The sequence below is a fragment of the Abramis brama genome, assembly GCF_963993115.1.
Source record: "Abramis brama genome assembly, chromosome: 24".
Lineage (NCBI taxonomy): Eukaryota > Metazoa > Chordata > Actinopteri > Cypriniformes > Leuciscidae > Abramis > Abramis brama.
In genome coordinates, this window is record NC_139986.1 from 4,155,927 (window position 1) to 4,177,645 (window position 21,719).

General features: G+C 38.6%; 2 protein-coding genes across 7 annotated transcripts in view; one reads left to right on the forward strand and one right to left on the reverse strand.

Moving 5' to 3' along the window:
• Positions 1-864: 864 nt before the first annotated feature.
• bdh1 (3-hydroxybutyrate dehydrogenase, type 1) lies at positions 865-13,496 on the forward strand. 2 transcript variants are annotated; one of them, XR_014604425.1, is made up of 6 exons: positions 865-1,221; positions 2,269-2,379; positions 3,229-3,364; positions 6,962-7,114; positions 8,652-11,387; positions 11,450-13,496. XR_014604425.1 is itself a non-coding variant. In XM_084102333.1 (5 exons), the coding sequence occupies exons 1-5, from the start codon at positions 1,009-1,011 to the stop codon at positions 9,116-9,118; spliced, it is 1,080 nt and encodes a 359-aa protein (XP_083958459.1). In that variant the 5' UTR covers positions 865-1,008; the 3' UTR covers positions 9,119-13,496. The 2 variants fall into 2 exon arrangements, 1 of the variants encoding a protein (XP_083958459.1); XM_084102333.1 differs by having other exon boundaries at positions 8,652-13,496.
• Positions 13,497-17,292: 3,796 nt separating this feature from the next.
• nck1b (NCK adaptor protein 1b) overlaps positions 17,293-21,719 on the reverse strand; it is a 57,319-nt gene continuing 52,892 nt past the window's right edge. For 4 of the 5 annotated variants that reach the window (XM_084102328.1, XM_084102332.1, XM_084102330.1 and 1 more), the window contains 2 exons: positions 18,214-18,932; positions 17,293-17,741 (listed from right to left, as the gene is read on the reverse strand). In XM_084102328.1, coding sequence (XP_083958454.1) covers positions 17,541-17,741; positions 18,214-18,932 — 920 coding nt within the window. In that variant the 3' untranslated portion in view covers positions 17,293-17,540. Of the gene's footprint in view, positions 17,742-18,213; positions 18,933-19,265; positions 19,351-21,719 lie in introns of all 5 variants that reach the window. The other variant, XM_084102329.1, reaches the window with a different exon arrangement.

Here is a 21,719-nt window from a genome sequence, read left to right on the forward strand (position 1 = left end):
GATAAAAAAAAAAAAAAAAAATATATATATATATATATATATATATATATATATATATATATATATATGATCATCAATCCTGCATTTATTTGATCAAAAATACAGAAAAACTGTAATATTGTGAAATATTATTACAATTTAAAATAATGATTTTCTATTTTAATATACTTTAAATTTTTACTTTATCTAATATAATCTTTTTTCAGGATTAATTGATTAATAAGTTAAAAGAACAACATTTATTCAAAATAGTTACGATTTATATTATTAGAAAATATTATCACTTTTTATCAATTTAACACATCTTTGCTGAATAAAAGTATTATTTCTTTCAAAAAAAGAAAGAAAAAAATTACTGACCCCACACTTTTGAACTGTAATGTATATTGTGACAAAATATGCTGTTCTTTTTAAAAAAAAAAATATCCATCGAAGAATCTTGAAAAGATTCAGCACAGTACATAAATATTAAGCAGCACAACTGTTTCCAACATTGATAATAAATCATCATATTAGAATGATTTCTGAAGGATCATGTGACACTGAAGACTGGAGTAATGATGCTGAAAATTCAGCTTTGCGGCACAGAAATAAATTATATTTCAAAGTTCAAATAGAAAACCATTATTTTAAATTGTAATAATATTTCACAACATTACTGTTTTTTCTGTATTTTCGATCAAATGCAGGCCTGATGAGCATAAGAGACTGCTTTCAAAAACATTTAAAAATGATAATGTTTCCAAACTTTTGACCGCTACTGCTTGCCTGTTTTGTATGCATTTGTTTGTTGACAGAAGTTTGGTAGTCGAATAATGAAACGGAATGTTATCATAATGTATGCCTGTAGTGGCACCGCCCCTTAACCGTATTCGCTCTAGTTTTGAATAGGTAAAGATACTGTAATTTGCGTATATTTGCATAATTCATAAACTGTGCGTCCACGGCCCGCCTCCTCCGCCAGAGCAGAGCAGTGTTGTGTGTGAACAGTGAGCAGTGCTGGTCAAGATGGCGGCTCTGCGGATGCTGAGAGTGGCGCTGCTCGTCTTCTTCTCGGTGTTCCTCACGCTCGTCCTCGGCTTCGGCCTGCCGTCAGTGCTCAACCTGTGCGCGCGGGCCTGCGGGTTCCCGGAGACCAGCGTCACCGAGTGCATAGTGCTGGTGTACGCGCTGTTCGTGCTGTACGTGGCCGTGCCTCGACTCCCCCGCGGGACACTGACGGTACAGTACACTACACTACACTACACTACACTACACTACAGGCAAACTCACACTGGAATCAATGCTGCTGTTATATAGTATGTGATATAGAAATTTATGCACTGCATGTGTGGTATAAATGGTAGTTATGCAACATATGCCATAAAATATATTGATAATTATGTATCTTTGCTTGTTATTTATTTAGTTTTTTTTATGTAGTTAATCCATCAGCTATAAAAATTGGTCTCAGTGCACACAATATATATATATATATATATATATATATATATGTATATATATATGAATGCATAATTTTATATTTGTAGTATTATTTCTTTTCATTTCAGCCTCGATAGTGTGAATGAATGATAGAGCTAATGCTATAAAATTGCATGAAATGTGTGTGTGTGTGTGTGTGTGTGTGTAATTTGTAATTTAAGGGGAAGTAAAAAAAAATAAAAAAAACATTTTAGGTAATGTAAAAAATATGAAGAAATAATGTACTTATAAATTATATATTATAACATCATGTTATATTATGTTAGCCTATATGTTGTTTTGTTATATTGTATAACATAATTATTATATAAAAAGTATTTTTTTTTTGTTATTACGAATTATTTTTTTGAAATTAATTTTAGCTAATATAAAATATATTTATATGTATATATCATAATCATAATCAACTTTATTGGCCATGTTTGCAGAGACAAACTAGGAATTTGACTTGGTAACAACAAGGCTCTCAAATTACAACACTCATTGACAACAACAGGCTACAACACTCACTTGACATATAAACACAGTGTATGTTAACACAATCATTTGAGTTGATTTATCTTTTAAACTAACGCTGGTTATTTGATCAATGACGCCTGATTTCAGATCAGCTGATCACAGTTTGAAAACCACTGATTTAGAGTGGAGAAATCGCAGGAATCTGCGCTCAGATGAGGTGTTGGTTTCTCTCTCGCTCGGGCAGGGGATTGTTGGCACACTCAGTTGCAGTTGCACAGTAATGCTGTGGCTTTATGAAAGTAATATTGTATAATATTTTCTTGTCAGGCTGAAGGGAAAGCCGTGCTGGTGACTGGCTGTGACTCTGGGTTTGGACTCGCCTTGGCTAAGCACTTACACAAGCTCGGCTTCACTGTGTTTGCAGGTTGTTTGTTTAAGGTAATGGTTCAACTGTTCCTGCGATGTGTGTGTGTGTGTGTGTGTGTGTGTGTGTGTGTGTGTGTGTGTGTGTGTGTGTGTGTGTGTGTGTGTGTGTGTGTGTGTGTGTGAGATTCTGTTGTACATCAGTTGATAAATAATCAGAAATATTCCATTGGCATATATTTCACAAGATTCTTGCAAATCATTCTTGCATAGTGACAACACACTTCTGTGTGAAACCTTTTCATAATTCTAGCAGTATGACCAACTTTTCATATCACGGTTATTTATATATATTATTATGATATTGTTATTTGTGGCTGGAAATTCAATCTAAATGTTTTATATACAAGCATGTACTAACTCACTAAATTCCTCCTCTTATAACGAACAGCCTGTGTACAAGTCAAGTCAATTCACATTTATTTGTATAGCGCTATTCACAATACACATCATTTCAAAGCAGCTTTACAGTAAATACATGAGTCCACATTATATTTTAGAGTGATCTGTTATCAGACTGTCTAAGTTATGTATTTCAGAAATGTACATATACAAAAGCACAGTTAGCAAAAAAGGTATTAATTTAAACTATGTAATAATTCAATGCAGAAACAATGAGCTCAATGAAGTAATGAATACTTGTTTGTTAACAAATGATTATGACATTTAGAAAAATGTAGCATTGGTGTATGTTGATTCAGAGTGTATGTTTTAATGGCACAGCCTGCAGCGTATGTAACGTCATGCTGGTGTATTGTGTGTGTGTGTGTGTGTGTGTGTGTGTGTGTGTGTGTGTGTGTGTGTGTGTGTGTGTGTGTGTGTGTGTGTGTGTGTGTGTGTGTGTGTGTGTGTGTGTGTAATAAGGATGGAGAAGGTGCGCAGGATCTGGAGCGAGTTCATTCGGAGAGGTTAAAGGTCGTTCAGCTGGACGTCTGCAGTGAGGAGCAAGTCTCTCAGGCGCTTCAGTTCGTCACTGACAACCTGGAAGACTCGGAGAAAGGTGAGGGTTGTTTGTGGATGATGAGTTCAAAGGTCATTTCAGAGAACCAGACAATACTGATGAAAAATAGGGACATCATTTTGTATTTATTTTGATTTAGCTTTTATTTTTATATTTATATTTTATTTATTTATTTATTTTATACTTCTTTTTTTTGGTTAGTTGACAGGTTTATTTTAGTTTTCATTTTAGCTATATTATATATTTTGAATAAGCTTTAATTTGAATTTTTTTTAGTTTTCACGTTAATTTTAGTTTAATTTTTCATATATTTGGTATGTGCTTTTGTCATTTTATTATTATTATTTTAAATATTGCTATTTGTGCTTAGTTTGTTTTTATTTATTTCTAGGTAATAATTGTAGTGCTTCAACACTATGTAGCTTTTGGCCCTCTAGTGGTTAAAAAACAAAGCTGCATTTTGCAGAAGAACATTGTTTTGGTTGTGCTTCGTCTCTGTGTGACTGTGCGGATGAATATGATGATCCCACAGCTCATAAAACATTCACTACTAGAGATAAAACCAGTTTAGATGGAGAGGATCTCAAGCTTGACTATCTGAAGATGTTACTGTAGCTTTACCCATTAATATGCACTTCCTTGAAAATAAATTCCAGCACAATGTTACAACAACCTCAATGAAATGACACAGTAGACAATAGACAATGCTTTACAGTGAACTACAAATGGCAATTTATCTGTTCAATAAAACACCTTACTCTCCTGTTGAGTAATAAAAACACCATTATCTCTGCGTCACTTTTACAAAATGTCAAATCCCTCAGTTCTCGCCATCTCTGAAAAGCCGAGCTTTATGACGAGCTCTGCCGCGTTCTCTTTTTGTGAGCTGAAGCTCCTCTGTTCTGTTTGTGTGGAGATTTAGCTGCTCCATGTTTTTCAATATGTATTTTTTTATTAGAATTTTTATATACAATTATATGCAGATTTATTTATTTCTATTAAAAATCAGGCCTGTCAGTATATTCAAATAATTGATCAGTTGATGCAATGTTTTCCAATTTCAGTCTTTAGAAATCAGAATGATTTTGTATGATGTGTTCAAAATTATTGTGTTAAATACATGTAAATCATATCTAAACTTTTGCATCTCTATTTTGTAACATCTTTTTTTTTAATCGTTTACCGTCTAGTGGATTTGTTTAATCGTTTACCGTCAAGTGGATTTGTTTAATCGTTTACCGTCAAGTGGATTTGTTTAATCGTTTACCGTCTAGTGGATTTGTTTAATCGTTTACCGTCAAGTGGATTTGTTTAATCGTTTACCGTCTAGTGGATTTGTTTAATCGTTTACCGTCTAGTGGATTTGTTTAATCGTTTACCGTCTAGTGGATTTGTTTAATCGTTTACCGTCTAGTGGATTTGTTTAATCGTTTACCGTCTAGTGGATTTGTTTAATCGTTTACCGTCAAGTGGATTTGTTTAATCGTTTACCGTCAAGTGGATTTGTTTAATCGTTTACCGTCTAGTGGATTTGTTTAATCGTTTACCGTCAAGTGGATTTGTTTAATCGTTTACCGTCAAGTGGATTTGTTTAATCGTTTACCGTCAAGTGGATTTGTTTAATCGTTTACCGTCTAGTGGATTTGTTTAATCGTTTACCGTCTAGTGGATTTGTTTAATCGTTTACCGTCTAGTGGATTTGTTTAATCTTTTACCGTCAAAGTGCGCACACACACATTTTCATGTTTTATATAGACTTTCCATAGACGTAGTGATTTTATACTGTACAAACTGTATATTTTGTCCCCTTACACTAACCCTACCCCTAAACCTACGCATCACAGAAAACTCTAAAAAAGTGTAGTATGTTTTTTTTTTTTAAGCTGGGGACACACTTAACGACTGTAAGGCTGATTATGAATGTAATTTGATACTTGCGACTGATCCTGCCCAAACACACTTGAGTCAGAGACCGTTGTGTTCAGTCTCCAGTCGATGGAAACAGTCTGTAAGTGTGTTCATTTCAGTCTTACAATGTTTCAGCTAGTCGTTAAATGTGTCAAAGGCTTAAGCCGTTTGCTTTATGATGACACAGGAAGTGTAATACCCATGTCATTATACACACTTATGTCCTCATAAACCGCATATACAAGAACACACACACACACACCAAACTCCACACAACTGCACCTGGTCCTTCAGTGATCAGTTTATAAGTGTCTTCAGTTTAAATATGATTTATTTCATCATATTCAAGTGTTTAAATCAAGGAGAAACACAAGGATCAGCTTCAGTTTTGAGTTTATGATGTTAGTGAATATTAATGTGCTTTGTAAACTAGTCAACTGTTTTATAGTGATATGCCATAATTTCAAGGAAACATATGTTGCTCGTTATTTTTTATGCGTGTCTGATTTTTAGCTCATGGATCTAGTGATATGGTTTATGTGAAGAGTGATTACCAGCCATTAATCTGAAGGGTGCTATAAACTATTAAAGCTCATTTGATTAGAGAGAATAATGACTCCGCCCCCTGCTGTCAATCACTGTGCCACACCCCCTCCACACACACACACACACCACCAAACACACCATCTACGGCTGTGTAGACTCAGAAAATCAAATAACCGATGGCAGTGCAGAGGAAATATGGAAATTTTAGCTAAAGATCCGCAGTGAAGAAGATTGTCAAAATAAAATAAAAATCCGAATAAATCAGATTTATTAGTCTTTTTTATTGCTCTAACGTTGATAATTAAACCCATCACAGAATAAAACCTGCTGATTTCTACTTGTAATGTTTTTAAGATGATCGACAATGAAAATCTTTTTCAGATTTCCAAAAGTGAGTATATTTGTTTTCATAAGCTATTAGATCTAACAGTTTAATAAGGCAGGCAAAAACATTTTTACACTGGTGATCAAAAGCTTGGAATAATTAAGGTTTTTCAATGTTTTCTTCTGCTCACCAAGGCTGCGTTTATATGATCAAACATACAGTAAAAAACAGTAATATAATTACATTTGAACATAACTTTTCTACAGGATTCTCTGATGAATAGAAGGTTCAAAAGAACAGCATTTATTTGAAACAGAAATCTTTTGTAACATTATAAATGTATGTGTCACTTGAATCAATGTAATGCATCCTTGCAGAATACAAATATTAATTTAAATTTAAAATTACCCCAAACTCTTTGATGGAAGTGTTTCATAGTTTAAATATGTTTAAACTATTTTCTGTTCACTGTTTTCAACATTGATAATAATCATAAATGTTTCTTGTGCATCAAATCATCATATTAGAATGATTTCTGAAGGATCATGTGACACTGAAGACTGGAGTAATGATGCTGAGAATCCAGCTTTGATCACAGGAATAAATTACATTTTAAAATATATTCATATAGAAAACAGTTATTTAAAATAATAATATTTCACAATATTACTGTTTTTACTGTATTTTTTATACAGAGCAGAAGAGACTTCTTTCAAAAATATCAAAAAATCTTGATTATTCCAAACTTCTGACTTCCAGTGTGTGTATATATATTTTTCACAACTGTCTGAATGTGCTCAGGATGTCTGCTCATCTGAATTACGCAAGCGTGTGTGTGTGTGTGTGTGTGTGTGCAGGTCTGTGGGCTGTGGTCAACAATGCTGGCATCTCCACGTTCGGTGAGGTGGAGTTCACGAGCATGGACACGTACAGGCAGGTGTCAGAGGTCAACCTGTGGGGAACCATCAGAGTCACCAAAGCCTTTCTGCCTCTCATCCGCAGGGCTAAAGGTGCAGTAAACCTGTGACAACGAGCATTCCTTTTAATCAACTTTGGGTTCAGAGAATATGTTATTTGGCTCAGATTAACTCAAAAGCTGCATAGGAATGTTAATGTTTTTGCTTCTGTTAATGTTTCCCTGAATTAAAGGAATGTTGAACCGTGTGTGGCCTGACAAACACTTTTGTGTTTTTTTTGCGATCCAACATTTTCAGTGAATTTTTATCATTTTTAATTGTTGTAATAATGCTAAAAATTCAGCTTACATCACAGGAATAAATTACATTTTAACTCTTTCCCCACCAGCATTTTTGATCATTTTCACAAAACTTATATATCTGTATATATATCAAACGAAAGAACAGAGCCTGGAAAAAAAGAAAACGTTTTATACTAGATTCATGCACTCTTTTTTATTAACACTTGAATGTGGGTAAGTTTCATAAAAATAAAAAAAAATCAACATTTTGAGGAAAAAGCTGAGAAAATCATGTTTTTGTCAAAGACTACGTCTGGATGGGATTCAGAACGATGATCAAAGCTCAGATGGAGTCGATCGAGTCCATCAACACCCCTAAAGCTTCACTGTAGCTCGTCCTGGGTCGACACTTCACTCAGAAACATTAAGCAGTTTTGTTTTATATGCTGTTTAATGTTGATGATCGTGTTATTTTACATATGCTATTGCGTGTTTCTGCTGCTTCTTCTGTGTTTTGATCAGGCGGGAAGGAAGTCGACCGGAAGTTGAAGCCGGCCGCGTGCCACCATCTTGTAGCAGAACTTCACCTGCAGTTAGCATCCCATTGACTCCCATTCATTTTGGCGTCACTTTGACAGCGAATAACTTTACATCTGAGGCGTTTGAAGACTCCATTTGTCCATTATTTATTTCTAAAGAAACACGACAATGTATAAAATGCTCCATTACCTTGTAGCTTATGTTATGGCCCCATAGAAGCAGTTTTTGTAAAAGTAGGCTAACGATTGCGTCATAACCACGCGACTCTCTGTCGCACAGTAGAGAGATTACCGTATGGACGGGAGGAGAAGCTCGCGGGCAATCGGGGAGACGTGGAGGCAAAATGACAATATAATTAATCAGAATACCTAGCAAAAGTTGCTCATGTACAGCTCCTACTCACACTCTCCGTCTCTGCAAGATTCGGAAGGGAATGATTCAGATTTCTCTTGGCACAGCTACTAGAAGACAGCTCACGTGGTCCGTGTAACGCTTTGCTCGGTTTGAGTCTGCGCGTCAGGAAAGGAAGTGCTAAGAAATCGCTAAAAATGGGCTTCACTTGTCTCAATTGAGATCCAATGAGATGGCTCTGTCCGCTTCTTATACTGTCTATGGTTTTGATCAGGAGATTCTGTACTCTTTCAGAAGATGTGTAATAGCGCCCTCTAGTGTATAAAAGTGAAAACACGCGAAGCCGGAAATGTTCGTCAATGGCAAGGAAAGAGTTAACATTTGAAAACAGTTATTTAAATTGAAATTGTGTGTAGTCCTCTGCACCGCTCCTCACTTTTTTTGTCTTTTGGTCACAGGTCGTGTGGTGAACATCGCTAGCATGTACGGCAGAATGGGAAACGCTCTCCGATCCCCTTACTGTGTTTCCAAATACGGAGTTGAGGCTTTTTCTGACTGTCTCAGGTATGAAATGAAGGCTTGGGGTGTCAATGTTTCCGTCATTGAGCCCGGAAACTTTATCGTGGCCACAGGCATCCTAACACGTGACATAGTCACGACTACAGCAGAGAAGCTGTGGAAGGAGGCGCCCCCTGGTGTCCAGGAGGACTATGGGAAAGCTCACTTTGAGCAGTACATGGCTCTTATGCGCTCCTACTGCAACAGCGGCCAGCGAGAAGTCGAGCCGGTTCTAGACGACATCACGGATGCCATCATGTCCAAACGGCCATACACACGGTACAACCCCATGGAACCGCACTGGTGGATTCGCATGCAAATAATGACCCACTTTCCAGCGGCCATCTCAGACAGACTCTACTTCTGATGAGATGCCAACTTCCATCAGTTGGTTCATCAATGATTCATCAATGGTTCATCAATGGATTGTTAACATATGCCATAATGACGCAGTCAAATCAGTATACAACTTTAATTAAAAAACAAAAGAATCACACAAATCTTAAAGTGCCCCTATTATGATTTTTTCAGATATTACCTTTCATGCAGTGTGTAATACAGCAGTTTTTGAATGTAAAAGGTCTCCAAAGTTTCAAAGATCAGAGTGCAGATTAATGGAGTTATTGTCTCCCAAAAGAAAGAAGTGATTCTGAACTGCCTGAAACGAGTCCTCAGTAATTCTTAATTACTTCCTGCTGGAATCTACCTAGCAATGTAATAAATGTGCATAATGCCCATTGGCTGCCTGTGAACAACGTCTACTTTGACCCTTTAGCACTGCAGTTGTAGCTGAGACTGGAAGAGTTTGGTTCGTGTCGAGAAAATGCTTTTTTTCTGCACAAATCTACTTTGCTGCACTTCCAAAGGATGAGGACTCGTGCTGGAATTGATACGGAAAAATCAATGGCATCGTTAATGTTCGTATCACTGTGTTCAAGTGCTGGGGAAGATCCAGAGCTGAAATTTGCTTTCCGACGTGCTGTAAACAGTCGACCAATCACAACAGACTGGGTCATCTGACCAATCAGAGCAGAGTAGATCAATCACAACAGACTGGGTCATCTGACCAATCAGAGCAGAGTAGATCAATCACAACAGACTGGACCATCTGACCAATCAGAGCAGAGTAGATCAATCACAACTGACTGGGTCATCTGACCAATCAGAGCAGAGTAGACCAATCACAACTGACTGGGTCATCTGACCAATCAGAGCAGAGTAGATCAATCACAACTGACTGGGTCATCTGACCAATCAGAGCAGAGTAGATCAATCACAACTGACTGGGTCATCTGACCAATCAGAGCAGAGTAGACCAATCACAACTGACTGGGTCATCTGACCAATCAGAGCAGAGTAGATCAATCACAACAGACTGGACCATCTGACCAATCAGAGCAGAGTAGATCAATCACAACAGACTGGACCATCTGACCAATCAGAGCAGAGTAGATCAATCACAACAGACTGGGTCATCTGACCAATCAGAGCAGAGTAGATCAATCACAACAGACTGGACCATCTGACCAATCAGAGCAGAGTAGATCAATCACAACTGACTGGGTCATCTGACCAATCAGAGCAGAGTAGACCAATCACAACTGACTGGGTCATCTGACCAATCAGAGCAGAGTAGATCAATCACAACTGACTGGGTCATCTGACCAATCAGAGCAGAGTAGATCAATCACAACTGACTGGGTCATCTGACCAATCAGAGCAGAGTAGACCAATCACAACTGACTGGGTCATCTGACCAATCAGAGCAGAGTAGATCAATCACAACAGACTGGACCATCTGACCAATCAGAGCAGAGTAGATCAATCACAACAGACTGGACCATCTGACCAATCAGAGCAGAGTAGATCAATCACAACAGACTGGACCATCTGACCAATCAGAGCAGAGTAGATCAATCACAACAGACTGGACCATCTGACCAATCAGAGCAGAGTAGACCAATCACAACAGATTGGGCCATCTGACCAATCAGAGCAGAGTAGATCAATCACAACAGACTGGGCCATCTGACCAATCAGAGCAGAGTAGACCAATCACAACAGACTGGACCATCTGACCAATCAGAGCAGAGTAGACCAGTCACAACAGACTGAGTCTTCTGACCAATCAGAGCAGAGTAGACCAGTCACAACAGACTGAGTCTTCTGACCAATCAGAGCAGAGTAGGCTCTCGGAGAGGAGGGGTTTAGTGAGTCCGCTTCAGACACTGATAAAAGAGCTGATGCTGCAATGTGTATTATAAGAAAATGAAAGTGTTTTTTGACCTCGGATGAATGTAAACCTATTATAGGAGAATCCAAAACAGGAACCTTAAAAATAGCACAATAGGGGCACTTTAGAGGAGTATTCTGGGTAAAATACAACTAAACTACAGGCGCTATGTATGGCCTATACAGGAAAGAAGGTCAACTTCAGACGAATCAACATTATTTTGCCCCAAATATTCATGTTTTAATGAAAACATTTAACAGTTTAAATGTATGCACTTTGATTCACTTTATCATATTTTAATGTAATTAAAGTATTTTGATTTGGTCGTGCAGACATGTCTAGCGAGCGATCACAGATAACCAGAGGCAGTGAAGCGTCCCGGTGGACTGGAGAAGTGGCAGGAGTGTGTGTGTGAGGGCTGGGAGATGTGGCAGGAGTGTGTGTGAGGGCTGGGAGATGTGGCAGGAGTGTGTGTGAGGGCTGGGAGATGTGGCAGGAGTGTGTGTGAGGGCTGGGAGATGTGGCAGGAGTGTGTGTGAGGGCTGGGAGATGTGGCAGGAGTGTGTTTGAAAGGGTTACAGGTCGAAACACATTCCCTTCCCTTCCAAGAATCTGGATCATGCGATTCTGAGATATGAGATCATGTGGGCCATCCACATCTATGAATAAACTTTCGAATGTTGAAATTAATCGTGTTCGTTTGCACAGTCCCAAACTGCATACTTCTGCCATGCAATAAAATGATGTCCTTTCCAGGTGAGGGTGTGTAGTACGACTGGCTGTGTTTAAAATAGCACACTAACACACTGTTTCTGCTTCTTACTGTTGCTGCAGTGTATGAATACATATTCATGTATACACAAAAAGTTTGGGGTCCGTAAGATTTTATAATGTTTATGAAAGAAGTGTCTTCTGCTCACCAAGGCTGCATTCATTTGATCATAATTACAGTAACATTGTGAAATATTATTACAATTTAAAATAACTGTTTTATGTGAATATATAGTAAAGTGTAATTTATTCCTGTGATCAAAGCTTAATGTTCAGCATCATTACTCCAGTGTCACATGATCCTTCAGAAATCACTCTAATATGATGATTTGATGCTCTAGAAACAGTTGTGCTGCTTCATATTTTTTTGTAAACCATGTTAATTGTTTGAAATAGAAATATTTTGCAACATTGTGTGATCAATTTAATGTGTCCTTGCTGGAAAATAGTATTATTTTTTTTACGGTGCACTAAAAACCCCAACATTTTAAAAACACAACATAAAAGTGAAGATGCCACTGAATTAATGTGACAAGATCATATTACAACAATGTAATATAATACAGTTAAAATGTGAGGAATAAAGCCTGTTTTACTTGCTCTCTGGAAATATGATACACAATGCATGCTGAACAGTAGTAAGCTATTTTAAACATAGCCAGAATGCTGGAAACAACCACACCATAAAAGTGTGCTTGTAAACATGGACATCTAGCTCAGTTTATTAATGTAATTGTATTATGGCTTTAAGAATGATACATGTAATGACTGCTGTGGTGGTTTCGGGCTGGGATTACTCGCTTTTTTAAATGATGAAATTAATGTGAGAATCATCACGAACCGCTACTCTTCCGTAGCGCAAACACCTACAAAAAAAATCACCAGTATGGCAATTAAAAAACAACAACACTATTTGAGATTCACTAATGCTGATTTTACGAACTGTATGTAAAGGGTGGATAGCATGTGAGCTAGTGTGATGTATTAGCATGTGTGTAATGCCTCATGTTGGCCACTGGAGGGCGCAGTTGAGCTGGCATCTTTATAGCCATCAACCTCTTTCAGAAGGCGTGTTCCACACTAACAGTATCAGCAAATAGTGTAATGAGGAATGTCTTTGCTCGTTCAGACATTATGTTAGTGACTAATAAGGAATGACAGTGTTTGCATGGCTTTCTGGCTTGATTTCCTGCTAATGTCAAAACAAGTAAAGTCTATATGCGAGTTTCAGTAGCCCTACATTCATTAAGATGATACTTCCAGTTCCACTACATTTTTATATATCTGATGTTGCAATCAAATGTAAGCTAATAATACACTATGATCATCTGCATCTAACGTTTAGGGAGTTACACTGGCTTTGGTTGCAAAATCATGTAGAGTACATTTTTGTATTTAGGGAACTACATGAAGACGCTAGTCATTTAAGTCACACGGTGTCCCTACTGTTATCTCTCAAGTCCTTTCCCTTCCTATAGCTGACATGTTTCAGTATGAATTTTGTTTCTTGTCTTAATTGTCTCACGCACAGCATGAGTTAAGTCATTATAATTCCCAGCAGGTCTTCATCAAATGCCATCAATTTAATTTCCATAGCAGTGGAAGCCAAAATCATGCAGGCTAACATTTCGAATGACATTTACTCGTATTGTTAAGCCTTTATGTGTACTTTTTAACCATTAAAATTCTGACACGCCACATTTTTCTGCTCTGGATGACATAAAAGAGATGATAATATTGATTTATGTTGTTTATTTCTTCCTTTGTACAGATCAATAAACTCCTATTACATAAGATGAATGGTATCATCTTCTTGGAGACAGTGAACATACAACTACATTTCATTTTCACAGCACCTCCGGGTCCATCTGTGGAAACGGAGCCTCGTTCAGACTGTCAGTCCAGATTGCTGTGCATATCCGATTGGAATCCGATCATATTTAGCAAGTGTGAACGGCACTTTACGAATCCGTTTCGAACTACATTCATGTGGTTTCGCGCATGCGCATTTCTGGAAATCCGTTTCAGTCCGACTGCACTGATCGGATTTCGCGTGGTTTGTGAGACTTTCTCACGCCTAAAAAGTAAACATGTCATACATTGTTATAGGAAACATGCTGAGTCGCTGTAGAAACAAAACTGTGTTGTTGCAAAGTACACACCGGAAAACCAAAGCGTTGCGATACACAATGTGGACAGTCAATAATTAAGATCTGATTCCAATCGGATACACAAATAATCGGAATGGTTTCCTCATTAAATCTGGTCACTTCAGCCCGCTAAATCTATAATGCTCGAATTCGGTAGAGGATCCAGAGGATTGAATTCAGAATTCATTATTTTGTAACTAAATTAAGTTGATGAGGGCATTGATTTCTCGATTTATCCATTTTTTCTGAAAGCTTTAATAAAAATCAAAAGGTTATTTTAGAAACTTCATCCAATTTTTTTTTTACTTAAATTGGCCAAAACATAGTACAAGACTGAAATATATCATTGTAAAAAAATAATAATAATAATTGTCCATGCTTTGTTGTTATGCACCTTGCATGAACATTCAGATCAGACACAAATAAAGTATTGAGTCTTTACGGCTCTTTTCAAAATCAGTGAACACCACCATGCTCCCAAAAGAAAGGACAATAAAGTAATTTGGTCACAACCCAAAGAAAAAAAAGAAAAAAACTTTCTGGTTGGGTCTACATGATTGATAACCACCGCTTTCAATTCTTGCTAGCTACCTCATAAGCTGATCGGTGTATCTAGCAGTTTAAAGCTGCCTTCACATGCTATCAGAATTATCGTAAATATGAGTTTCCCAGTTAAATATTGAACATGAACGCCCTCTCAAGTCGTGTTTACCACTGGGAAACTCTGGGATGATTTTGATACTCAAGTTCCAGAGATGGGCGTCATAACCTTTAAACATGGCGGAGGGAAGAATGAGTGTTGCTATTCTTTATTCGTTTTTTCCACAACCACAACCGCTACATCACCTTTTATTGTCGTTAAAGTAGTGCATATGTACATATATGAATAATCATTTGAAGCATTGTATGTTTCATACACCGCGAAGATAGCCTGTATTTGACAAAACTTCCAGAACTGTCAGCAAGCCGACTACAGATGGGTGGTGAACGTTTATATGGTTGTCAATGAATGGGATGCTAAATATTTTGGCTTAAATACGATTTATAAACCTGGTGTCCTCCATGGTTCCTGTTCTTTCCGTCAACTAAACACCTGAATGCGACAAGCTCGTAATCACGACTTCAGAAGTGGGAAGTAGTTCTGATAGCACGTGAAAGCAGCATTAAGCACAGGTATACTCATATCCAGCACAGACATTATTAGGCAACCATGTTTGCTAGGTCTACTCACCTTAGGTAAGTTTAATGCCATATTTAATTTGAAGCAAATTAAAACAAAACTGGGAAGCAATGATGTAGCTTTTTTCAGCAAGGTTTATGATTAACACCACTGTAGACAATGGTATAATCAGGGGTGTTCAATCCTGCTGTTAGACAGCCAGCTTCTTGCATAATTTACCTTTAACCCCAATTAAACACACCTGAACCAGCTAATTAAAGTCTTTAGGATTACCAGAAACTTCCAGGTGTGTTGACGCTAAACTCTGCAGGAAAGCGGACCCTTCAGGAGCAGGACTGGACACCCTTGGTTTAACCCACTGAACTTAAATATGGCTTTTAACCTGACTAAGGTCCATATGGTAAGGTCACTTCAGTCAGGAGGCAAATCATGATAAAGTTCCCCAATGGGAATGTTTTTATGACCAGGACACGGTCCGTGGACATCAGTCACTTATCAGGGACGCATTGCGCACATGCAAAGTGATACTCAAATAACAACGTGCGCATCTTCGAACACCAAACCTTTGGTTCCAACAACTGAGATGAAGGCACAGGCTATGTGATAAGACTACACATCTCAGACATCCCTCATCCAAAACAAGCGGATCTCAACTGGTACGTCACAGGGTTGTTCTGATAAGGTCTTGCGGGATGTTATCTTGCGGGTCTGTCTGCTTGGAATCCTTAAGAAATCATCAACAAAACTACTAAACTAAATCATAAAATGTTTGGTACTGTGGAGTCATCACTTTGTCCTGAAGCAAGACCCACTCTCCTAAACACTAAGTGTCATATTGACAGAAATCTGACATTTCCACTAAATCCAAGACTAAAACGCTTGACCAAACTCTGCATGTCTTGGCGATTTTTCCACGCACTCCTCAAAAAACCCATTCCTCAACTCTTGCCTCAGTCCGGCTCCAAACAGCTGGAGAAGTAATCATGGTAATAGTGATGGTCTCCTGGAGGAGAGCCCAGATCATCACCCTCCTCGTGAGTCTTGAGAAAAGAAACTTCCATATTTTTCCAACTTGAAATGGAGACGTGTCCAGGGAAGTGTCTTTTCCATTGCCTGGTCCACCAAACGTACTTATCTACGAAGTTTTACATAAAAACATCTGATCCTCAATGGAACACCTCTCACCGTTTATCATAACCTGATGAAAACTACAAGGAAGCAACACTGCAGATCTTGATCGCCAAGCGAAGTAGATCCTTCCTTGAAACATGAGCTCACAATGCTGCCTTCATTCATCTTCTACGCTACAATACCTGCTTCATTTGAGACAGTGAGCCACCGATTGAGTGCCAAAGCAAAGGCAAACGCCTAATTAAGCTTTAAACCAAACGGCAAACGCCATTGCCATCAATAACAAAAACTACACAAAAGTCACACTCGTTTTGTCAAAAGGATTGCGGCTTTGATCTCGAAAGACAGCTTTATTAGTAAAACACTGAATGATAAAAGACCTATTGTGTGCACCAATGTAGTTTAATCTTCTTTAGTCATGGCATTGCAATTCAGGCTCCAATGAAGATCTGCAACTCTTGCACAAACTCCCAGGTTCATTCAAATACATGTCTAGTAGAAGACATCAATCACAGCTAAGCTCTTTGAAAAAGAGATTATCATCAGAACATCATATTTATGGCATAGCATGGATTCTAACAGTTCCAAGATGTGTGGATAACAAATTAAGCACTAGCTGGCAAGCCTCAATAATTTGCACCTCGATCGTCAAGGAAGTAGAAATTTTGAAACTTTACCCCTCAAAAATATCGGCGTCATCCTAAATGAGACTATAAGCTTGATATAAGTTTGGAAACATTCAGATGCAAGACTTCCATTATTGATTGCAGTTCAAGTTTAATCTGATTTTGCCTAAATCTGAATATTCTTGCAAATCCTTGTCGCTTTTATTGTTTGAGCATTTGGCAGAGAATTGATTCCTAATAAATATAGCAGATTACGTCAATTTCAATAGTTCTGTGTCATTCAGGCAATGCAGGCAGTAACAGACAGTATGTGAGACCTTTGAAACACGTTGAGCAAAGTTCTTCTGCAGTGAGGACTTCAACAGCAGACACTTGAAAGGACAGTTAAAAAAATTGGCAGGGAAGTTCAAGAACAAATGAACAATACATTTTCGAAATTAATGAAAAGAATATATTAACAAAAGACCTAGTTTTTAATTCTAACACGTTGACATCAAAATACATTGCATCACCTATGGTCTAAACACTGTATTTTGATACATTGGGCGTGTCCCTCAATGAAATGAGCAAGTTTCCGAGCAAATGAACGGGAGTGTCATTGTCCATCTCTCCCTGTACCTCCCTTTCATGGAATGCTTGATATTCCCAGTCTGTCTAGAAGTGTAGTCCTTGTTAACTGGATATTCTTTCTACTGGGATCAGGAGGAAGCCAGAGCCTTGACCAGGTAGAGTTTGTCGCCCTGTTCGCTGGTAAAGATGGGCGCCTTTTTGTAGTGTTCCACCAACTCCTCCATTGTGTTAAACTTGCGCTGTCCGATGCAGTACAGGTTGTCCTTCAGCTGGACTTTGAAATGCTTGTTTTTGGACTGAGCTTTCAGCGATATTGAAAAGTCATTGGGCTAGAAAAACAAAATATAAAGAGAAGGGGAAGAAGTTGTTAATTTAGACCAGTAATCTCAAGTTATTAACTCTGTCCTAAAACACAGTGAACTACTAAGACAGCTGGTATGATCTAAGGTAGCATCGTCATCGACAAGCTCATAAAAAACAAGGAAGAATTGACTCACAATTGATTCCAAAGGATTTTGCAGTTTATCATGTTGCTAAGCTCAAACATAATTCTCAAAAACATGATACATAGGCAGCTCAAGACGTTTTTGGAACAGAGGAAGTGTGTGTGCTTTTGAATATTAAAAAAGGAACTATGACATTTATGGTGTAATGATAAACTCTCCACTTTAAAAATAACATTTCAAAATCGTCACGTTGAACTTCGACTTACTATGGAGAAGGTGTTTTCCTCAAATGAGGAGTGAACTATGGTACTTAAGCACCTTCATGAGAATATGAGGAAGATGTCAGTCTACTCACAGAGGACTCGCTGTCCCGAATAAGAAAGTCTCCCTCTACGCCTCTCAGGTTGAGTGCCACTTCTGCCTGATGGCGCGTCACCTTCCCGTAGTACCACTGCTTGCCAGCGAAGCGTCCGCTGGATGAAGGCTCAATGTAGTCACAGTCAGGTGTGGGCGGCCCTGCCATGCTGGCCGAGTTGTGCGACTCCTGCAGAACATTCACGTAGTTTTTCGGCACAAGTCCCATCTGCCCGTCGGATTTGCGACACTTCCACCACTCCGGGTCATTTTCTGGCTTCTCCACAACATCCATAACCTCACCCTTCTCAAAGTTCAGCTCTTCGTCGTTGCCCGAGCTGAACGGGTAGAGTGCCTGTACTGTGTGCAACACTCGGTTGCCGTTCACACTATGAACAACAGCAGCCAGCTTCTCCGACAAACCAGCGGAGTCGTTGCTCGCCGATCCATCCGCATCCTCCGTCACGTAGTTGGATGGGAACCATCCCGAGCGGCCATTGTAGCTTCCCCTCCACCAGCCATCGCTGCACTTCTCCATGACGATGACCCTTGTGCCCTTGACCAACGACAGCTCATCTTCCCGCTCGGCCGCGTAGCTGAATTTGACGAGCGCGGGAAGGTTTAGGTCATACAGACGTTCGCTGTTGTCTGGATTGAAGTCAGAGTCCGAGTTGGAGGCTGTTTCACGCATGCCTGTTTTCCTTTTCACCTTACCGATCCCTGCATACATACAGAAAAGAAGTACAATTAAGGGTTTTCCGAAATACAGGTGTTGTCTTTGCACTCAACTACTTAACACTGAAAGGTTTATTTATTTTTTATTTTTTTTACATCAATGCCACAAGAAATTGGCAATACGACAAAGTTGAACAGAGTGCAAACAAACGCAACTCCCAGAGGAACTGCAATGAATCACCAATTCCATTTAAATTGCTAGCAAATCAAATCTTGTTTCTGCATTCTGGGATTGCCTTCCCCATGAAGAATTCCTGAGATAATGCTTTAAAAAGTAGTCAAAACAAGGTACAAGGAGGCGTAATTTTAACTGCTAACCTTTGTGAGCACTGCGAACCAAGTGTAACTCTGATTCCAGACTCGGTTTCACCCTGACTAGGTTCTGGATCAGTTCTTTTGTATCCTGAGCAAAAACTCATGCATTAGCTTAATGACATTGTCTGCACCACTTTAAAATATCACATTTAACAAAAGGTATTTTCAATGGAAAATCTTGATTGGAAATGAAAAATGAGTTGAGACAATCTCTTCAGGGGGTAATTTCATCACCCCGCACCCTGTGCTCTGTACACCCTGTATCTGTGAAACCAAAGAGCATTGTATTTTGATACAGGCACCAACAGGCAGGGCATGAGTGAAAGGAGAACTTGTCCAAACACATGTTACAGTGCAGTGAGGCTTGTGTTTTCACACTGACAGGGGTACAGTAGCTATCAGCTCCCGCCTGCTTGAGCAATGTGTGCTCTCTTAGTAAACACGGGCGCTAGTCCAGTTTAGAAACCACCCAATCACAACCAACTAATCATGTTCTCACCACTCATAAATCACATGACAAGCCGTGCATCTTTGCCTTCCTGCTTGATTATGGAAATTATTCAATTGTGTCCATGTGAACAGGCATGTAAGAGCAACAGTTCTGCAAACCAAAACGTGCTTGCTTAATGACAACGCAAAAAAAAAATTGCCACCATGATGCTAATGTGTCAAATTTATTCTCAGAAAAGATATTTATAATTTTCCCCCTGCTTCACTCATTTGCAAGACACAGCTGTGCGGTTTAGCTCTATTATTCAGAGAAAAGTACAATTAACTGCAAAGAGACACTGGAATGAAAACCACACCCATCGTCCTCCTCCATGGGGAGGGAATGAGTGCGGGAGTGTTGGGTTAGGTTCATGGATACCGTTGAGGATTTCGGCTTGTCCGACCACATTAGGTCAAGCCAAGTGGGTCGGTCTGCAGGATTAATGGAGAATATCTGACCCTGAGGCCTTTCGGCCATGTTGGCGGGTTTGGCAAAGGTTTGCGAATAGTGTTACCATACAGGAATGTCCACTTGGCAGTGAAGTTTGTACCGGCCCAAGGACAGATAAACACATGTTCTCTTTAGATACCTTACAAAAATGTACTGCAGCAACACAATTATTGTATTAGATGATAATACCATGGTACTGTATACAATACAAAGTACATGGTTCTTCAAAGAATACCATGCTATTACAACAGGCTAGTTTTACAGCATGTATTCAAGGTGGGTTGCTGGTCTGAGAAGGTTTGCTCAAAGTACCACAAACCACTCTAAAACCATCAGGCAAGACCATTCTTACCAGGAGATAAGCATTTGGGCCAACTAAGTCCACCACAGCACCTTAGGCTGTTTATGAGGTTTTTAAAATGGATATCTCCAAATAGCCATGATATTATTAACATGGTACTAAGCCCCCAAAAAAGAGGTAAAACACAGGATTCATTTTGTTATCAATCTATCTGGGAAGGAGGCAAACTCATCCTTTACCATTTTAACTTCATATACCTGTAGGCAATACTTAGCAGCTATGATTTTTCAAAACTTGACAACCGAGAAGCAGCTGAAATCCTGGATCTACTCTTAACTAATCTAAAAGGAAATCACCCAATTTACTTTATGCTTACTCAGAGGTTAAAGGTTAACTGAGTGAGAACATAAAGCTTTTCCAAGAGCCCATTTTGCTCAGAGCAAGATGCTTATCAAAGCTCAAGGCCAGAGGAATTTATTCTGTGCTTGCTGATGCCTCTACTGCCTGATTTGCATTACAAATACATGAAATCTCAAACCAAGCTATTTGCCTCTGGCCCCTAAGCTATGTCCGATTGAGGGGGGTGGACATTTGCATGGTCAATGTGAGCAGGAAGTAAACGTGAAGTTGTAGAGCAATAGTAACTGGAGCATTTAGTGCTCCATGCGTGGACATGTTGGTGCATGCAACCATGGGTGTGTGAACCTTCTGACAGCACAAGGTCAACTCATGATCATCCACAAATTCAAAAGACATTTCTTAAAGGGATAGTTCGCCCCAAAAATGAAATGAGATGATAAGAACCAGATTACGATTCATAAAGGAATCATTCAGAAAGGTTTTGTGAACCAGGTCAATTAATTCATTGAAAAGATCCAGAGTAAATAAAAAGGTTTGACCATTGCTAGTTTAAAATAGTAATACCATCATCAAATATTTGGGTATCTTCATCACACAAACATATATGAATTCATAAGACTTGAAATATAGTGGAAAAAGTTGTTTGGACTCTTTTAATAGGGCTTTTCTGTTCAATAGAAGAACAGAGGTTTTTAAAAGACTTCTTTTAAAAACTTTCTTTTAGGGGTTTGGAAAGACTTTTCACTTTTGAGGGATCTAATTCATTCAGGAAAATAGAAATTTGAATAAAGAAGTGTGAATAAGTGCAAATCTGGACTCAAATACAGGCTAAAACATACAAGAATTATGAAGGCAA